Source organism: Manis pentadactyla, chromosome 1 (genome assembly GCF_030020395.1).
Source record: "Manis pentadactyla isolate mManPen7 chromosome 1, mManPen7.hap1, whole genome shotgun sequence".
Taxonomy (NCBI): Eukaryota; Metazoa; Chordata; class Mammalia; order Pholidota; family Manidae; genus Manis; species Manis pentadactyla.
Genome location: NC_080019.1, coordinates 99552144 through 99567679, shown reverse-complemented (window position 1 = coordinate 99567679; position 15536 = coordinate 99552144). Strand labels below are relative to the sequence as shown.

Sequence of the window (15536 nt, the reverse complement as noted above, 5' to 3'; positions counted from 1 at the left end):
CTCTGAAGCTAAGTGATTTACTAAATTTTGTTCACAAGGTGTTCTAAGGTTTAAAAACTTATTCATTCTCACCTTGACACTACATCCACAGAAGTAACAATGGTAGTCTAGAAGTCATCTTGTTAAGAGTAGATTTTTAGGCATTAGGATATCTGCATACCTGGGGAAATTTTAGTACTGTTACTTGAGCTACAAGGCTAGAGTAACTTTATCTGTGGCTTTATTTATGGCTTTTTGGGAGTTTGATGCTTGCTAACTTTATAAAGAAAGACCAAGGCAGTTAAGGAATAGGCTTCTTGTATAATCAGCTACTACAGGGTTCAAGTCCAAGTATATTGCATGGGATACAAATGTTGCGTGAAATAGGTCTCCTGGTTGCATTACGGAGTAGTGAGTTTATAGAAACCTCATGACAAGTCATGATCAAATTTTCATGTACTGTGTTACTTTTTACTGATTCCTTGTATATGGATGAAAAGAGATGTATTGTTCGGTTCTTTATTCCAAGAGAGGATATTTCATATATCTTCTTAAGACTTTTTAGAGAATTGTTTTAAGATGAAAATAATTTCTGAAGAAATAATTATTTTATTTTGAGACAGAAATAAACAATTTTGCAACCAAATAGGAATTTTGGATCATTAGAAATGTGTATGCTTGTTTATTAATAAATCATACAGAAATGGTACTTCTGAATAAGTAATACCATTCTGTTCAGAAGCATCCAAAAGCAGATATTTCTGCCAACTCAGCAAAACATGCAACTCTTAATTTTTCCCAATAAGCAAATGAAACCTGGTAATATTTCTTCAACCTTACTACCTACCTATCTCTTTTGTTTTCCTACTGAAAAAAAAAAAAAAAACAAGCTTTGAGCACAGTGAATAGACTTCTTCACAATGAAGGCATGTGTTTCACTGGCAGTTCCACCCATCAGAGGTGGTCATAATTAGTACTTTGTATTTGAATTACTGCTCTGCCACTTACCTAGGCTATATAGTCTTCTCTTAGTTTCCTTATCTATAAAATGATGATAAAGAGTATTGTACTTAATTCTTAAAACTCTTGTGAAATAAGTGAGTTAATATATTGTAGTGTTTAAAATAGTACCAGGAATGTAGCAGCATTATCTTTAAGGAGGCTTTCATATAATTTTCTGACAAAATTGTGATCATAACCTAGAATTTTCAATACTTAGAGGCAATTTTTAATGGAGTATTTTGTACTAGTTAGGTGACTCGGTTTACCTCTTTTGCGAGGCAGCTTGGCAACTCCAGAAACTGATTGTTTTAGAAACATTACATGAAATTTATAGGAAACACAGATGGTGGCTTTTATCTTTCTGTGGTAGCGTAAGAGTTAATAGGTGGCCTCTTGATTCTGTGCCAACTCTTCTGTTCCTCTAGCTTTTTTTTTTAATCACCTCATTCTCATTTGAATCATTAAGAGGGTTATCTGGAGTTTTTATTCTTGTGTCTTGGCCCAGTTTGATTCCTTTTAAAGAATAGGATGAATAATTGAGAGGTGGGAGGGGAGAGGATACCAGCATGGGGAAGGCATGCCTGATTTTGAGGAAGCAAGATTTGTAGACAATTTGGAACCAACTAACCTAGTTACTGCGACCTTTTAAAAACAACACTTTCATAAGATTTTATGGGAGACTCTTTAAAAAACTTGAGCAACAAAAGGGTTAAATAGATTTTTTTTGAATTATGGGTTTAAGCAGCTGGCTTAATACTAGAAAGTAACAAACTGATAGTTCTGGAGGGAACGATGAAATAAATGAGCTCTCTGGAATCAAGTTATGTGTAATCTTTTAAAATATTTTTATAAATGACCCAGAGAGTTACACTGACAAGTTTGCAATTACTAGTAAGTGCTTTCAAAAGCTATCTAAAGTAAGATGCAGGAGGAGCGCACAAATCTAAAAGTAAGCAGAACTTGAGATTGTATTAGGCTAACCAGCCCACTATTTCCCTCCTAGTGCACTTCAAGAGGTACTCTCCCTTCCCTTTTAGGCGAGACAAGATGTTACGTACCCTTTTCTCTCTCTGATTCCCTTTTCCTTTACTCTCTTACTGGTGACATGGAAGTTCTAGATGGCTGAGTCCCATGGCATGTCTCAGTATTCATTACTGCAAGATGTAATCACAGGTTCCCTCCTCCTTTGGACTCAAAATACGGTGTATGCACCATCAGTACTACGAAAAAGCTGCTGCATTGGCTCTGTAACGATACCCTGCCAACACCTGCTATCCTCCAGGCTAAAAAAATGCTGGACTAATGAGTTAAAATATTGGAAACAGTGGAAATTCTTTTCTGTTGTGTAAGAGTGCATAAAATGATGATGCCCTCATGTGTTAAAGAAAGCCCTAAGTGTGAGAACTGCCAAAGAAGATGATTTTAAGAGGCCACATTATTCAAGGACCAGTTCAGAACAGATCTCATCTTCATGCTTTGGCTGACAAGGATCCCATCAGTTTCCATATAGCTGCTTACCTAAGTTGATCTTCTGGGGATCCAGGACTATGTAGTCTCTTTGTGTCTCACATACTGACTTCCTTGCACATGATAGAAACTCAGGAGTTGGTTGGTTAGGTTGTTGAAGAGACTGAGTTAATAAGATTCCAGTCTGGAAAGGGTGAGCACAAAGGGACAGGGTAGCAATAGTGGCTTGTGCACAGGTTTTGGAGCCACACGAATCTGGTACGAATCCTGTCTGTGTCCTTAACTAGCTAACATTGGGTAAATTTATGCTAACTGAGTTTCCTCTTCTCTAAACTAGAGGTGATAGTGAGTACAGATTCACCATGAGGATTAGAGACAATCTATAAAAATGCTCTATAATTATAAAGTTCATAATAGGAATTCAGTTAATGGTAGCTATTATTAGGATATTACCAGAACCTGACACTGTCATGAATCTCATTGGTTAGATGATCATGATTATACTATCAAATTCATAGGTCACAAGTGAGAGGCCTAAAAGAGAAGCACTTTTTAATAGAAAAGAAAAACTTACCTTGCTACCTAAGTATTACAGGCTGGAATTATAAATAAACTCAAGAACAATTAGGTACGTTTTTGAGTGAGAGATTAAATTCAGTTCCAGAAACATATGCCTGGTACACTCTGGACATTGTGGATATTATATGAGTAATAAACCCTTGTGGGTTTATTGTAAGACGTACAGGATGTAATCCAAAATGACCAGCAGAGTTCTGGTGAGGTGCTTCACAGCTACAGTTTTAATTTAGTATGTTACATCTGACCTTCCCCTTTCCTTTGTAAAGTACACCTATGTAAACTTAATCTGGAAGTCTAGAGATGTTGATGTCTGTCTTAGTTAATTTTATTAGTTCTTCACTGACTTTGCTGGTCCTCTTTTACTTGCCTTGGCCAGTAGGGTCGTACAGAATGAGTTTACAATACTGATACTCTGAAGGCACATATCTGACTCAGAGACTCAGACCTTTGACCTGTTGAAAGAGGTAGAGTGTGGTGTAAACCCAAATAAGGCAATGGGTTCCTATCAGGGTGAAAACATTCATCCTGTCTGCCTTTGCCTCCCTTGCACAAGAACTAGAGGTCAGAAGAGCTGTATTGTTGTTTTACTCTTAAGTAATATTCATTATAATTAAATTAATTTTGTGGAAGAAAAAAAACTTTTCAGTTTTGGAAACATAACTCAGTTAATTTTATAAACTCCTTATACAGTAATTTCTTTGCTATGTTTACCTACCTGGTCCCCTGTGTCTTCCTTTTTACCTACTAAGGCATTGTTAGATTTTACAAGATTTGTAGAAGTCAAGTTAAATACTAAATTAAAAGTTTATTTTTGGAGATAACTTATTTATCCTTGTTTCTTTTGCCTTAGGCTTAAGGTGTATATAACTCATAGGGCAGTAAGGGTCGTGGCATTTCTCGATTAGAAATAAATTGAAGTATAGGATATTCCTTAGATATGTATATGTATATATGTCGTTTATAAAGGAGAACTTACATTTTAATTGTCTCAAAGGATTGAAAGGAATATTTACTGCCTAATGTGATATGTGTTCATAAGGTTTTTGTAGAAATATTGCATTTGCATAAAAATCTATAAAAGTTGTATTGTTTTTGAACATTTACTGTTGTCCCAAATTTAAAAACAAGTACCTTAAATTTTATTGAGTCAACTGGCCCAATCCTTAGGGACTGAAGAAATCTGAATTTAACTGAAGGTTTATTTTAAGCCTGGTAGTTAACTCTTCAACAAATCGGGTTATTTTTATGAAATTGTATGCTTTCTTTGGCTTACTGAGAAATGAATTGTGTGGAGTATGTAATAAGGACAATTTACCTCTCAAAATGGTAAACCTCATATATTTGTTAGAAAAAGTAAAAGCATTTATATTTTTATTAGCCATTTTTTAATCCTGATTGAACAGAGGACAGCATCTCTGAAGTCCAGATGATCACAGTCTTCAATTTGAGTATCAAACCTTTATCAGTGGTCTTGCTAGTTAATAAAATGAAACTAATCTCAGCTTAATCCCTGGCTGAGGGATTGTAAAGCAATTAAAAAGCAGTAAAATAATAAATACAAAGAATCTTAAATAATAAGTGTTTTCTTTTTGTTGGTCATTTTATAGTCAACACATATACTCTGTCATGTGCTTATACTACAGTATTGAGAGTTAGTCTTGAACCCTTCCTGCTTCATTAATTCAAGTAAATATGTTAATTATTCCTACAGGGACACTGTTTTGCATTCTGTACTTACCTTTATGTCTACCTTTAAGGTAGAGTATGTCTTACCTTTTCACTAAAAGGAATTAAAGAACTGATAAACATACCTTAATTTTTTTCATGGTTTGTAATGAAAATTTTAGATGACCTATCTATTTGAAGAATTTTAGTGATTTAGAATCATTAGGTATTTTTGTTAATTGAACGATGGATAGATTCAATGTGATTACTACAGAATGAAATACTGTAGATGTGCTTTTTCCAAGAAAAATTGATATTAATGGTGATTTTAAATTTCATTGCAGCTAGAACGAGTAAACTTGTCTGCAGCTCAGACTCTGAGAGCAGCTTTCATTAAGGTGAGTTGCAAATAATTTATTATTATGATTAAAATGTATGTTACATATAAATCTAAATAACCATGTAATAACTGCCAGTTCATTTCCTTTTAATAAATATAGAGTTAAAATCTCTTCAACCATCTTTTGCCGATTTTAGTATACTCCATAAAACTTAAAACACTTCCAGAAAGTTAGTTGGAATAAATACCATTTCCTTAGAATTCATCTTTTGTCATTTTGTGCTTTTGAAACTGACTTCTTCAGTTTTCCTTTTAGTTTTAGAGATATTTTAAAATTATTTTTCTATTATTGGAGTTGTTAAAAACTTTTGTAAAACTATTACTCAAAAAGTTATTCTTCATACTGTTTAACTATAGAACAAAACTATAAAACAAGGTTTTTGAGTGGGAAAACAAGACCCACGTATACTTTGAGAATATACAGCTAAGTAGAAATAAATTTTTTCATTGTCTCTTTACCTCAGCTGTTGAGTCAGTAATCACTAGCCACATGTTGCTATTGAGCACTTAAAATATGACTAGTTCAAATTGAGTTGTACTTAGAATAAAATTCACCAAATTTTGAAGACTTAGTACAAGAAAAGGAATGAAAGATAACTCAAGTAATAAATATTTTATATTGATTACATGTTGAGGTGGTAATATTTTGGATGTACCTTTAAAATAATTTCCTGTGTTTTCTTTTTACTTTTTATGTGGCCATTAGAAAATTTTAAAATACAATTGATGATATTTCTTGCTTGTATTACATTTCTATTGGACAGCGCAACTCTAAATTCTGGGTGCATTCTTTCATATAAAACTTTATCTGCCCCCTTCCCTTCCAGTATGTATCAGGGTGCCCAAAACTTTTCACTTTACTTTTTATGTTTGTTCCCATTAATAGCTATAACAAGATACACTTCAGGTAAAATATTTTAATGTTTAAACCTAGAATAAATTTATAGTTAAGTTTTATTGGATCAAAACTATAAATCCATTCATTCAGCTTGATTTCTTTTTATGGCAAAGTTTAGTTTATTGATACCACTCTTAATTGGTAGCATAGGTGTCACCAGACATTTCTCTCACTATAAGAATTTAAAATTGTGTTTGTTGGATTAGAGCTGTTTTCAAGTGTTTAATACTCTAAAATGCAGCACCTGTGTGTACATACATACTAGCTTCATTAAAATATATTCTGACAAATTTAATGAAGAAAATCAGTGAAGCAGCATCATCAGTTTTTTTACTTCTTTGAGCATTAGTATGATTTTGGAATATTTAACATATTTGGTCATTAGGGAGGCATGATGGGGACTCAGTTAGGCTAATTTAATAGCTGTTTTCTTTATGGCCAAAGAAAAGAAGAAAACGTGATCTTTTGTACAGTGTAGTATCGATAAGGCAAAAGGCAGTTTTTAGCTTTACCAATAACCAAGAAGAGAGAAATTGCTCCTGTGGATCCTTATGAAAAAGACCCTATTTAAAGTAGAGATGATATTCTCATTGTCATTCCTAAGAGAGATTAAATAATGAATTTCATTAGGCTTTTCCCTATAATATCCTTAAATATAATCTGATGTTTTTAACACTTAAGTATGATTAAAAAGCAAACATTGTGTTTATAAAGTATGTAGCTATGGTAGATCTGGTTTGATACATGTATAAATTTTATTGTCCACAGCCCTGATTCTAAATTGTGGGGAGTAGAAGTTATTTTGGGAGGAAAACAAATTAGTTTTGCATTGACTTATTCTTAATTGTTAAAATTAATTGAAGGTTTAAAAACCCTCACCCAGCCATATATCCATATTTCCAGTTCTTTGTCGACAGCAGTGGTATTTATTAAGCTTTAATATCTATTTCTGTGATTTAGAGAAAAATCATTAAAATAGATTTTCCTAAGGTAAAATAATGTAGTGAATATTACCTTTTAAGGTATCTATTCTCCTTAATTCCTTTCACCTCTGGGAGATTCTGGGAGGTTATGCTGTTGAGAATAACAAATCGGAAAGAGTGGATGTTACTAACTTCAGAGATAGTTTTCTTTAATAGTTGGATTCTTCATAAAAATTAGATAACCACAGAATGCAAGGTTGTATTATGGGTTAAAACCTGGAGAAATAGGTAGTTATAGTCTCTTACTTAAAGACAGATCTATTTATTTTGTCATCAGTCATTGGGTAAATTTACGACTTTTAAAATGAAAAGTGTCCCAACTAGGACTTTAGCCAGAAGATACTGAGACTATTTTTCCCAAACTGTGTGCTAAGGCACCCTGGGGCCCCACAGCAAACTCAGGAGTGCCTTGAGGTACTTTAAAATTTTGAAGGAACACAGTGGTGTTCAGCATCTGTTTGTTACCGTATCACTCTGTAGTGAACTATACTAGCTTGAAGTGGTTTGCAGTTTCAGCAGATTGGGCTACATTCCTTTCAGTGATTCATATCTTTGTGAAGCTTGACTTCTGGTTATTGCTGTAGATAGTAAGTACCACAAGAAAATTAGTGAACCACAGGAAATGGGGGTATAAGGGGCCAATCTGGTTCCAACAGTTGAGAAATTGTGCAGTGCCCAACAAGCACACATCGCATTAATAAGTAATCATGCTTAAAAAGAAAAACATTTTTCTTTCAGTGTATTTATTTTTTTAAAGGCTACTAAGTTTTTTAGGACATAAGTACTTGTCACCAACTTTTTGAAACTTGATTACTTAATACATTTGGCATTAAGAATACAATGAATGGAGAAAGTTAGGGACCTCTGTGAGATTTCTGTAATGCTCCTTTGGCTGTTTGAAGCTCCAGACCAGCTTGGTATTGAAAACTTTGTTCTCAAGCCTTGAGCATTGAATTCTTTCAGCACCTTATAATAACTTAATCAGAGAGATACTGTTTTACTGCTGGCATTCTCTAAGCACATGGCGTATGTTCTCTTGCTGCCTAAGATAATGCATTATGTACATGGCTTTAATGCTTAGAGAAGGAAGATAGACCATGTTACCAAAAACCCTGGCTTATTAAAATAGTGTATGATATATAATTTTGTGACATTTCACCAAATTAATGTTAACACCTTAAGCCATCTTTGCACAACTTTTCTTTTAAAGTCAACTCTTGCTTTTTTAAAATAGATTCTATATTAAATATGTTCATGGACAGAAAAATCAAAATAGGTTATAAAGGAAACAATTCTCAGTAGGACATTGTTTCAGATTTATTATTATTAATCATCTATCAGTGATTTCCCTGACCTCAGGACTGAGGTAAATGTATTTTCACTTTTCATCTACAACCTTTCAGTTTTGATGCTTAAAATCTAATGAGAAACAAGTTGTTATAATGGATGGAAAGAGCAATAGGAACAGAAGAAACCCGGATCTGCAGTGATACCAGAATGGAATTGAAAAGGCAGACACTAAATGTACTTGACCGATAAATAAGTAAATAGATTGTCATCTACTTAAGATCATAAATTGTGTTTCTATTTGCTGTTTAATACCAGGGCAAAAAAAGATAGGAAATGATGAGAAATTGACAGGCATTCTAAAAGAAACAACTTCGAGTATGATTACTAAATTTAAAAAATAAAATAAAATGGGATAAAATTACTGGGGAAAACCAGTATCCGAAAATTAACTTTGGTAAACTCAGAACTCTTCATGACCAGCCTTGAAATGACTAGAAGAGTTTAGTGCCCTAGGGAGTGTTAGTAACATAGAGCCAGTGCAAACTCATTAGTGAAACAAGCTCAAGAGGATAGTAAAAGGATTAATGATGTTCCAAAAACGAGTGAAGGAAATGTTCTGGCTACAAAAATAAAATAAAAAATGAAAGTCATTGTGTGGGAGAGTAGTTGAGGGATTATATAGCTTATTTAAAACCTGCAAATGAAATTGTGTTTTTTTTTCTTTCTGATATTCTGTTAAGTTAAATGCAAAGAATCTGCAAAACACTGATAAGTTGTTTCTTGATCCTCAAATTGAAATGTTAGCTACTGAAAAAAAGCTGAAAATCCTGTGTATTTAAACTAATGAAAAGAGTAATTGATGGGTTACCAAAGGATACGTAGCTTTATTTTACCTTTGTTACTAATTTGATTGTAAGAGAGTAAAGGATAAGTGAGAAAGGTTAAGAACTTTATATTCAAATGGAAATGGGACCATGGCTATAATAGGAAGTTACTGATGCATGTATGAGCTCTAACAAAACATAAGTGAATGCTATCAGGACACAGGCTTTACAAAGATTTCTGCCCCCATTATAAGTTTATCAGTCTAAGAAGTTTCCAACATTTTCTGAACAATTAAGTTTTGCGTTTAAAAATGCTGATTAGGTTTCTGTATTTCAAAATTGGCTTTGTCTTTCTTATAGGCTGAAAAAGAGAATCCAGGACTCACACAAGACATCATTATGAAAATTTTAGAGAAAAAAAGTGTAGAGGTTAACTTCACAGAGTCCCTTCTTCGAATGGCAGCTGATGATGTAGAAGGTAATCACAGAATCTTGTTGAGTTTTCTTAGTTGGAAATCGCTTCTCCAAATTTTTATTATTTGACAAAAGGGCCTTCCTTCCCTCCCCTGCCTCTTCAACTTCCTTCTTGTTGTTATTGTTACTATGCTATAGTGGGGAAAAAACACCTGTGTAAAATACAAGAGTACTTGGTTTTTGTTTTACATTTGTAAGATTTAATTCCTGGAAGTAACACATTTCTTTATACGCTATGTGCTTTAATTTTTTCCGTGTTAATATGTTTGGTGAGCTCTAGTTTAGAACTCTGTGGTTCTAAAAGAAAAGCTCTATGGAATGGTTATTTCATGTTGACTTTATTATGCATGTAACAGTTTGAAAGTAATGAGGGTTTTTTTTTTTTAACTTTAGCATTTTTCTTTGAAGCACAGATCTGAGAAAATATAATGATCACCTTTTTTGCTTTTCTCATTTTTTTCTTCTGTAAATAATTAGAAATGGGTTACACTTAAATTTAGGGCCATTTTCCCACTAAGAAAAATGTAGAGGTATAATTTCCTGTGTTTATTAAGGGAGCACAAAAGTAGATATTTTGACTGATTCTGTAGCTTAAAAGAACGTCCTCATCATTATTCTAGACTTGAGCATTTGCAGTCTTTTAGGCCAGGTTACAATGCAATTGGTAGAACTGTAATGTTTCCAAGGCTACAGTGAATATGGTCGTGAACTCTGCCTCTACCAGCTCTGACTGAACTTTTTTTCCAAAGTTAATGTTTTGAGATCCCAACCTTTGTGTTGGATTTATGTTAGTATTTTTGTTTTTAAGTGAAATTTCAAGAATATGCTGAAGATTTTAGTAGGTTTTGGGTTTTGATGTACTTGTTGCCAGGCACCTGCATCTGGGGAAGTCTCTCCCTGCACACTTGGTGAAACATCCTGGAAGGGGGAGGGTTCTTAACTCTGACTAAGAAAGAAGTCTTGAGCAGGTCAAATGAGTGTAGATAAAGAAGGACTTCATTAAAGTGAGAATAACAGATAATGGCAGCTGCCTTGCAGGCAGCAGAAAGCAAGGAATCTAAAGTAGGACAGAGAATGAAGACGTGCTAAAGTCTAGAAAATAGAATGAAATAGCGAAGTAACAAACATGCTTACCACTGGAAGAGTGCAGAGAAACGCAGTAAGTTGAGTGGTGAGAATTTTTTATTTAAGGCAAAAAGTACACCCTCGAAGAAAGATGAGTGCGGGCAACCTCAGAGAGGAGGCACACTTAGGGGCTTAGGATTCTGTCTTTTAAGACTTTTAAGAATGGGGCAAAGAGCGGGGCTGGGGGCTCTTGGGCGTAGGCTTGGCTTGTGGTCTCATGATGTCTCTCTCTGGTGAGAGACTCAGTCCTCTAGATAATTCTGTAAGATAAACCTAACACAAGGAGTTCATTGATCTGGTTCTTCTCCAAGATAGTGGTTTCCCTCAAGCACTGAGAACCTATCAGTTAAGAATGCTTGCCCTGCCTTAGATAGAGTGGCTTACTGTCTGATTACCAAAGAGTATGTTAAGAGTCTTACCTCATAACTCTTGTTTTTAAAATGGAATCTTAGCCTTAAGATGGAATTCTTCCTGTTCTTACTGTGCTGTTTATATATCAGCATTTTTCATCATATGCAAGGAAAGTTAATATTGATGCTTGTCTCATGTCCCTGCCTTATATCATAATGAGCTATTATATATTCAATGTATAGGTTTTTATTAAACTCATCTTCCCCACTGGCAGATACATATTCCCATTGTATTTGTTATGAATGCCATTACTTATGATAAGATTTCCTTGTGAAATGTAACTTTAAGAGGTCTGACAAACTTAATTAAGCCTCCCTTTTAAATTTAATTTGCTTATTTGATAAGATTTCATGGGATTTCCATTACCCCAAATTGAAAATGTTTTTCATCTTTTGACATTTTATTGGAGACAGCCCTAATATTATTACTGAACTCATTTGAACTGCAGTGAATTCTGCTTTGCAGCCTTTTCTTCCCTAATTATCTCGCCTTTTTCTCCCCACTCTTCCTACCGCCTTAATCAACATTGGGAATTCTTAGACTTGAATTTGACAGGGAGTTGCATTATCTTTTTATTATGTATTTATTTTGTCAGAGTATATGATTGAACGACCAGAGCCAGAATTCCAGGACCTAAACGAAAAGGCACGAGCACTTAAACAAATTCTCAGTAAGATCCCAGATGAGATCAATGACAGAGTGAGGTTTCTACAGACAATCAAGTAAGCAACTTCTTGCTTTGTTTCTCCTTTTCTTAAAAAAGACTTGAAAATAACTTTTCATTCTAGTTGTTTATTTTGTATGGTATTAGTGTTCAATTGAAATACTAATTTGAAATTTTTAAATGTTACATTTTTTTAATTGACTTCTAAGCTGTGATACTTGGCTTCAGTATGGTAACATTTAATGTTTAATTTAAAACCAGTGAATTTAAAATTTAAATTTCCTTTAAAAACAGTGAAATGTACGTCAACTGAAATGTAGTTTGAACCACATAAATAATGGTAGAAATATAAATGTCAGAATAAAGCAAATAGAGAAGTTGGATAAATTATATTGATAACAAAGGACACCAATACTGTTTTTATCTCAGAAATGGCACAAGTCGTTAGGATAAGTAACATCCTCTTAGGTGTGAATAGCATTTTTGAATATTGACCAAATTGTGAACCTCCTTGCTTTTGGGATACAGGTTAAAAAAGTCTGAGAATGTATGTCAGGTCTGGAGGCTGGCTGCTGAGCAGCAGTAAGAAGGATCATCCTAGAGCAGTGGTTTCAAACCAGGGCACTCCCCTTAGGGGTGAGAGTGTGAGGGAAGGAAGGGAAAACTCCAAACATAATTTCTGGATTAATAGAGTCTGATTATTTTCTTCAGCCTCCGTGGGCATAAGACAGGAAAATTGCGAATAATTATAGTGGCACTATCAATGCAGCCTTTTGGTGAAACTTGAGGTAGAAGTTGTTGGAAAGGAAGGATTTAGCACAGGTCTTTTTCTGGAAGAGAGTGCATCATATGTAGCATCTTCATAGGACCTAAGGTTGATTCACTTGGAATAAATATCAACACTTGTCTGTCAGAAATAGTACTCTTTGTTATTCACATTGCAAAATCCTGTTTTAGTTAGTTTGGGCTCCTAAATTGAGTGGTCTGGGGAAGGAGCATGTCCCATTTAGAAATAATGGTTGGTAACAGGTACCCAACCAAACTACCAAGGAGTGGCTCTCCTCTTTTTGGTTGTGTAATTGAGGGAAGTATGAAAAAGACTTTTCACCAGATAGCCAAAATCCATGTCACAGGGAACAAGCCCTGGGCAATTATTTTACCTTTATAGGAACACCTCAACTTCCTTTAACTATTTTTAATATGTGAAGAAGGAAGACAGCCAATTCTTTATGGATTTTTATTTTTAGTCTAGTATAAGGTAAACATGTTTGGCCCATAGAAGGATAAGTTGTCAGTGATCTCAAATACTTTTAAGCAGTTACTTTAAAAACTTATTTGTAGAATTTTCAAATAGATTAGTTCTAATTTGCTTTGATGATCATATGTTTGTTGATGATCTATGCTACACTTACTTGAATGTTTGACATTTTAAAAATAATACAAAAAAAAGCAAATTTTGCTTCAGGTCATTGAAGTAGAGTTTATAGAATCAGTGCCAGTAATAGCAATCATTTATATAGAACTTATATGCTAAACAAGTATTTAAGTGCTTTACATATATTAACTTATTACAACATTCCTGTAACAGATAAAGAAATTAAATAACTTTCTCAAGGTTACAGAGCTGGTAAGTTAGTAGATCTGGGTTTGAACCTAGTCAGACAGACTCCAGTGTCTTCTGTACTACTTCTTTCCCATAGACCCATAATGTTGATCTAATCTGGTGATTGAATAAAAGGTTTCTGCCCTTTGGAAGAAGTATGATAAAGGACATCTTACATAGAATGCCAGTAGGTAAGAAAAAGAGCAGTGCTGTGGTTGCAGCTGGGGTAGAATGGGAGGCCCAGAGCTCTCATCCCACTCTCTTGGCACCCTCTCTCCCTCCTGGGGAGTCTAAGGCATCTCTGCTAAACTAGCCCAATGTGGCTCTACAGAGATAATGGTTTGGAAAACACTTTAACAGCCACATTTTAACAGTAAGGAAGTTGAAGTGGAGAGGCCAGGAGTCTTCCATAGTTACTGACAGGATGAATTAGAGTCTTGTCTCTTATTTATGGAGCAATAGTAGTATTTCAGTTGTTTTCTGGAGTGCACAGCTGAATTAAAAATACTGGCAATTATAGTTTATTTCTTGGCCATTTTAGGAGGGATAATTTCCCTCCTAATTCCCATTAGGAGCCATGGGAAGGTTGCAATACTATGTATTATTTCTGAGACTAAAATTCATTCAAGTATGAATTAGCATAGATGGCCAAGGTGTAATTATTTCTATCACTGATATATATTGATATATCTTGATATATACTGTTACCACTGTGAATTGTTTAATAAATTAGTAGATAAAGTGCACCAAAATAGAAAATGACTTATCCTTCCGGCACAACATACTGTGCAGTTAACTATTTTTCTTTAAAATATTTTGCTTTACCACATTTAAGGTAATTGTCCTCTTCATTTATTTTAGCAATACTTTTCAATAATCATGTATCAAATACCTACTATACCAAGTACTGTATGTAATGTTACAGGTTATATTAAAGTGGAAAAAAAGGTTCCTGTCAGCTAGCAAATACCCAGGCATTTTTGTGAATATTAGCAGACCTAGGTTTGAATCTCTAACAGTGAGCTGTGTGATTTCGGATAAGTGGCTTAGCTTTTGTGATTCCAGTTTCTGTCTGTAAAGATGTAGGTAGCAGTTGTGAAAATTGAAGGAAATGATGTACTTAAATTGCCTAACATAGAGCCTAGTGTACACTCACAGCACTTACTAACATTATGAAGTAAGATTTGTTTTTCCTTCTCTCTACGGAGTTGATTAGGAAAAATTATCCAGCAAACAAATATTTCTAAAGTTCTCTTGATTAATGAGTGTTTCTGTTTGACCACACTTGAGTTTATGCAAATATTTTATATAATTCATAGCTTTTTTTTTTGAAGTCTGATACATTCCAATTGATGGATGACTAGCGGAGGTTTGTAATTTAACAGACCAGAAAGCCACACATGTATCTGTTTACTCTTTACAATCTGTGTTTGCATAGTTATAGGCTAAAATTCCCCAGGGTTTGGTTTTCAGGATGGCTTTTCCAGCAATGTGCAGTCTAGACCAAGCTAAGCATGCAGCATAGAATTTCCTTCTTTTAGAGTGTTTGCAAAGACATGTTTTACAGATTTGGGTGACATGATCAGAAGCTCTACTGTTCCATTGCAATTTTTGGATAAGATGTATGTTCAGTGTCAGCTGATGTCTGTTGTCCTCTCTTTCTGTGTATATGTTCCCCCAAAGTTGGCTGCTAAAATTCCTTCCTGCTAATCCATACTCCATGTCTCTCATCAGAGAATCAGTGAACTTCAGACTGTGCATAATCACACTGTAGTTATTTTACCCTTAAGTCTTCTCCAGTTCTTCATCTGTCTAATTGCCTGAAGTATTTTCTAGTGCAGGAAACAAACCCTCATTTAGTTACTAATGTAAGTTAGTTTCCCTGGTGCAAACTTGGTGCCTTAAATGAAAATGCTGTTCTGTGTATATACAGATGGCATAGTATTTGACCATAAATAACCACAGGTTATTTTTGGAGAAGGCCAGGCCTAGGGATAAATGGTATTGGTTGGTCAGCAGAATTCTTTATAAAGCCCTTTGGCTAATAATGGATCAAACCTTTGTCATAGGCTTTAGGTTCCCAAGTAGTCGTTTCTAAATCTGGTTCATTAGCAAAGTTACTGGGGGAGGTGGGGTGGTTTTGTTTTTGTTTTTGTTTTTTAGGTTTTCTAT

At 34.3% G+C, this 15536-nt stretch overlaps 1 protein-coding gene across 4 annotated transcripts in view; it reads left to right on the top strand.

The window, feature by feature from the left end:
• The window catches only part of PDCD10 (programmed cell death 10), a 41574-nt gene that overhangs the window by 20080 nt on the left and 5958 nt on the right, over window positions 1–15536 (top strand). For all 4 annotated transcript variants that reach the window (XM_036898340.2, XM_036898341.2, XM_036898343.2 and 1 more), the window contains 3 exons: window positions 5037–5090; window positions 9448–9565; window positions 11693–11819. In XM_036898340.2, the coding sequence (XP_036754235.1) occupies window positions 5037–5090; window positions 9448–9565; window positions 11693–11819 (299 nt within the window). The remainder of the gene's footprint in view (window positions 1–5036; window positions 5091–9447; window positions 9566–11692; window positions 11820–15536) is intronic.